General features: G+C 52.1%; 1 protein-coding gene across 1 annotated transcript; it reads left to right on the top strand.

Annotated features, from left to right (window-relative positions):
* Positions 1 to 846, top strand: BJX67DRAFT_379887 (uncharacterized protein; the record flags this gene model as incomplete). Its single annotated transcript, XM_071032675.1, has 1 exon — positions 1 to 846. One exon carries the CDS (start codon positions 1 to 3, stop codon positions 844 to 846), a length of 846 nt encoding a protein of 281 aa, XP_070887483.1.
* Positions 847 to 2,675: the final 1,829 nt, after the last annotated feature.

Genomic DNA, 2,675 nt, shown 5'->3' with positions numbered 1-2,675 from the left:
ATGACGGAAAACTCGAGTCCATTCCAGCCTCCTCCTCTCCTCACGACCCCTCCTGGCGTTCGACTAGAAGAATGCTATGCGTCCGCCAGAAACCCTGTTACGGGTCTCCGTGCTCTCACTGACGGCCGTCAGCGTCGAAACAAGGGCTGTTCAAGCGACGGAGCGAGCAACCGAGATGCAGACGGATTCCTCAACGAGGATATTCGCGTCGGCGGCCCACACCTCTGCAGTATACCGGGTGTAATAACCCAGATTCCTAAAGATCACCCCTACTATGAACGCTTGATCAGAGACATTGACCTCGAAAATGATGTTCTCGACATCATACAAGAGGCGAATATCGACGTCGTCGAGCCTCCTGTCTTCGGCTACAGACGGTCAACACCTTTTCCAGAGCTAGAGCCATACCTTACCTTGTTCGTACTGGCAAGAAGACCTACCATCGACGGGACATGGCTCAAAACAGCAAGGAAATTGCACTTACATCTAGCTGCAAATGGCTTCCCTGAGATGAATGTCGAGTTCGCGAATAAGAAAATGTTTCAACCCTGGCATTTTTTCCGCCTGGAGGAGACAGATCCGATACACGCTGCCTGGAAGAAGGTAAATTCGTCTGCACTGAGCGAAATATTTTTCGAATTGGGCCATGCTATTACAGGGGTGGCCTGCGGCAGGGTTGGCCAGAGCGAGGATGGTGCTGAAAACCCGGCCACCCTGCACGTTTGGGCCCACGCCAACGTTGATAGAGATTGGAGAGCTGCTAGGGAAGCTATAGTGATGATTTTGGAACAGTATCATTTACCGGGCGTCGCAGTTTTGATTCATCGTCTGGGGTCTCATCTCTGAAGACCTAGATTGCGCGATGATGGGGGGGGTTTTCAAGGGGTAATACAGAGTCTCTGGTGTAGGTGCTAGTTATTTTTTTATCGTAAGGTATTCCATGGTGCGGGGATGACAACAATTGAAGGCGGTTATGTTGGTTTTGGAGGGCTTTTGTTGTCGGTGGTTGCCTTTGATAGTTGGCATGGAGGAGAACGGTCATGTTCGCACTCGGGTGGAGCGTATTTTTGGAACGTGGAGAGCAAGTGCAGTTGATAACATCTTTACTTCGTGCCCAAGTACCTGGCAGTCGGACAATGATGAGATGGTCTGATCTGAGCACACCTGCTTGATCGCCTGTAATCTACATTTACCCGCAGCCCGTCGAGACGCTGATGATCACCACATGTCAAACCATCCAGACAAGCTTACTTGTCATGTCGTCCCATTTTTGGCTCTCAAGTTATGTAGTCTGTGTGTTGGTACTCAGGCTGAAACCATTGAATCTGACGGGGGCGGAGCCAGGGGTGTCGAGAACTCGTATTCGCTGCTGGGGCAAGCCAACGACCATCCAAAACATGATCTGACAAGGAATGGGGTGCGTTTGAGCTCACCCTTGTTTGTGGGACAGGCGCCACCCCGAGTGAGCGCCGAACCGTTGGGTACAAGCTCTGTGGCTCAAGGGATTTGCAGTCTGAGTGTTGGTTTCGATGCGGGGGCGGTCTTCGAGGGGTGGTGGTGTCACCTCCCCTCGAGATCTCGAGTTGCTGTCTCTGGAACGTGACACGGCCCTGTCGTCTGGAAATAGCGATCGATGGATACAGAGAGCGGTGCTAATATTAGTAGAGTCAACACGAGTTTGTGGAACCTCACGGGCTTCGTCGTTGCCCTGTTGCTCGACGGAGACAGGGAAGATCGTATGAAGTACGAGCAGGAGTCATGAGGTTGGGTTGTCCAAGGGGACACGAGTCCTGACCTCGGGGATAAGGGAGGATATTTTTGAACGATACACTTGATGGCGAACAAGGGGCCAAGATGAGACTCTCTCAAGGCTTCGACTCTTTGAGCCAGGGCAAAGACCACTTTACTAGATCGGGAAACACGGTAAGCTGCCAGGGCCGGGGCTGAGTGAGGGGTTCCCGGCAAAGGTACGATTGGCGCACGAATGGCCTCAAAGAGAAGCAGATCCGATCCTCCAACCCTTCGGAATATTGTCAACGGTGGGATCCTGTCCTCGTAATGTCGCCGGATCTCAGCAGATCAAGAAAGAAAGAATCGAAGAGAAACCCTTCGCACCTTTTCCGCTCCACTCTGACCTCGGCACAGCCCCTTCATCGCAAAAAGGTGATGTGACAAATGAGTCAAGTCCTGGTGCGTGACGGGACCCCTGTGTCATTCGAGTTCGTTGAATCACTCTCAATGGCTTGTATATTCCACAGCGGATACGAGGGCGAAGCGAAAAGCGAAAGTCAAGGGGAGCTGGAGCGATCAAAAAGTCGGAGCTGAACACCCGAAACACTACCAAGATTCAGAGTTTCGGGTGAAAACACCGCTCCTTCGCCTCCGTTTCAGGGCCGAAAGTATACAGAAGCAGCGGTGTTCGTTTTGAGTCGGACGCAAGTGGACTCAAGAATTATGCAGTGAAGTGTTGCGGCTCGTGGGCCCACACCGCTGGAGAAGATGATCATCTGCTGCCCTGAGCCCACCCATTGATGGCTTTGAGGATCAGGCCGAGGCCGATTAACTCCACACTCATTGGCAGGGTTCAGGTTCGCGGCTCAAGCGGAGGGACCACGGTCATATCGTCGACGTTTGACGACTTGGAACCTCCCTTTTTCTTTTTTTTTTTTTTTTTT

This window comes from Aspergillus lucknowensis (genome assembly GCF_044049455.1).
Source record: "Aspergillus lucknowensis strain CBS 449.75 chromosome Unknown BJX67scaffold_13, whole genome shotgun sequence".
NCBI lineage: Eukaryota > Fungi > Ascomycota > Eurotiomycetes > Eurotiales > Aspergillaceae > Aspergillus > Aspergillus lucknowensis.
The sequence above is the reverse complement of the archived record's forward strand: the minus strand, read 5'-3'. Positions and strand labels throughout refer to the sequence as shown.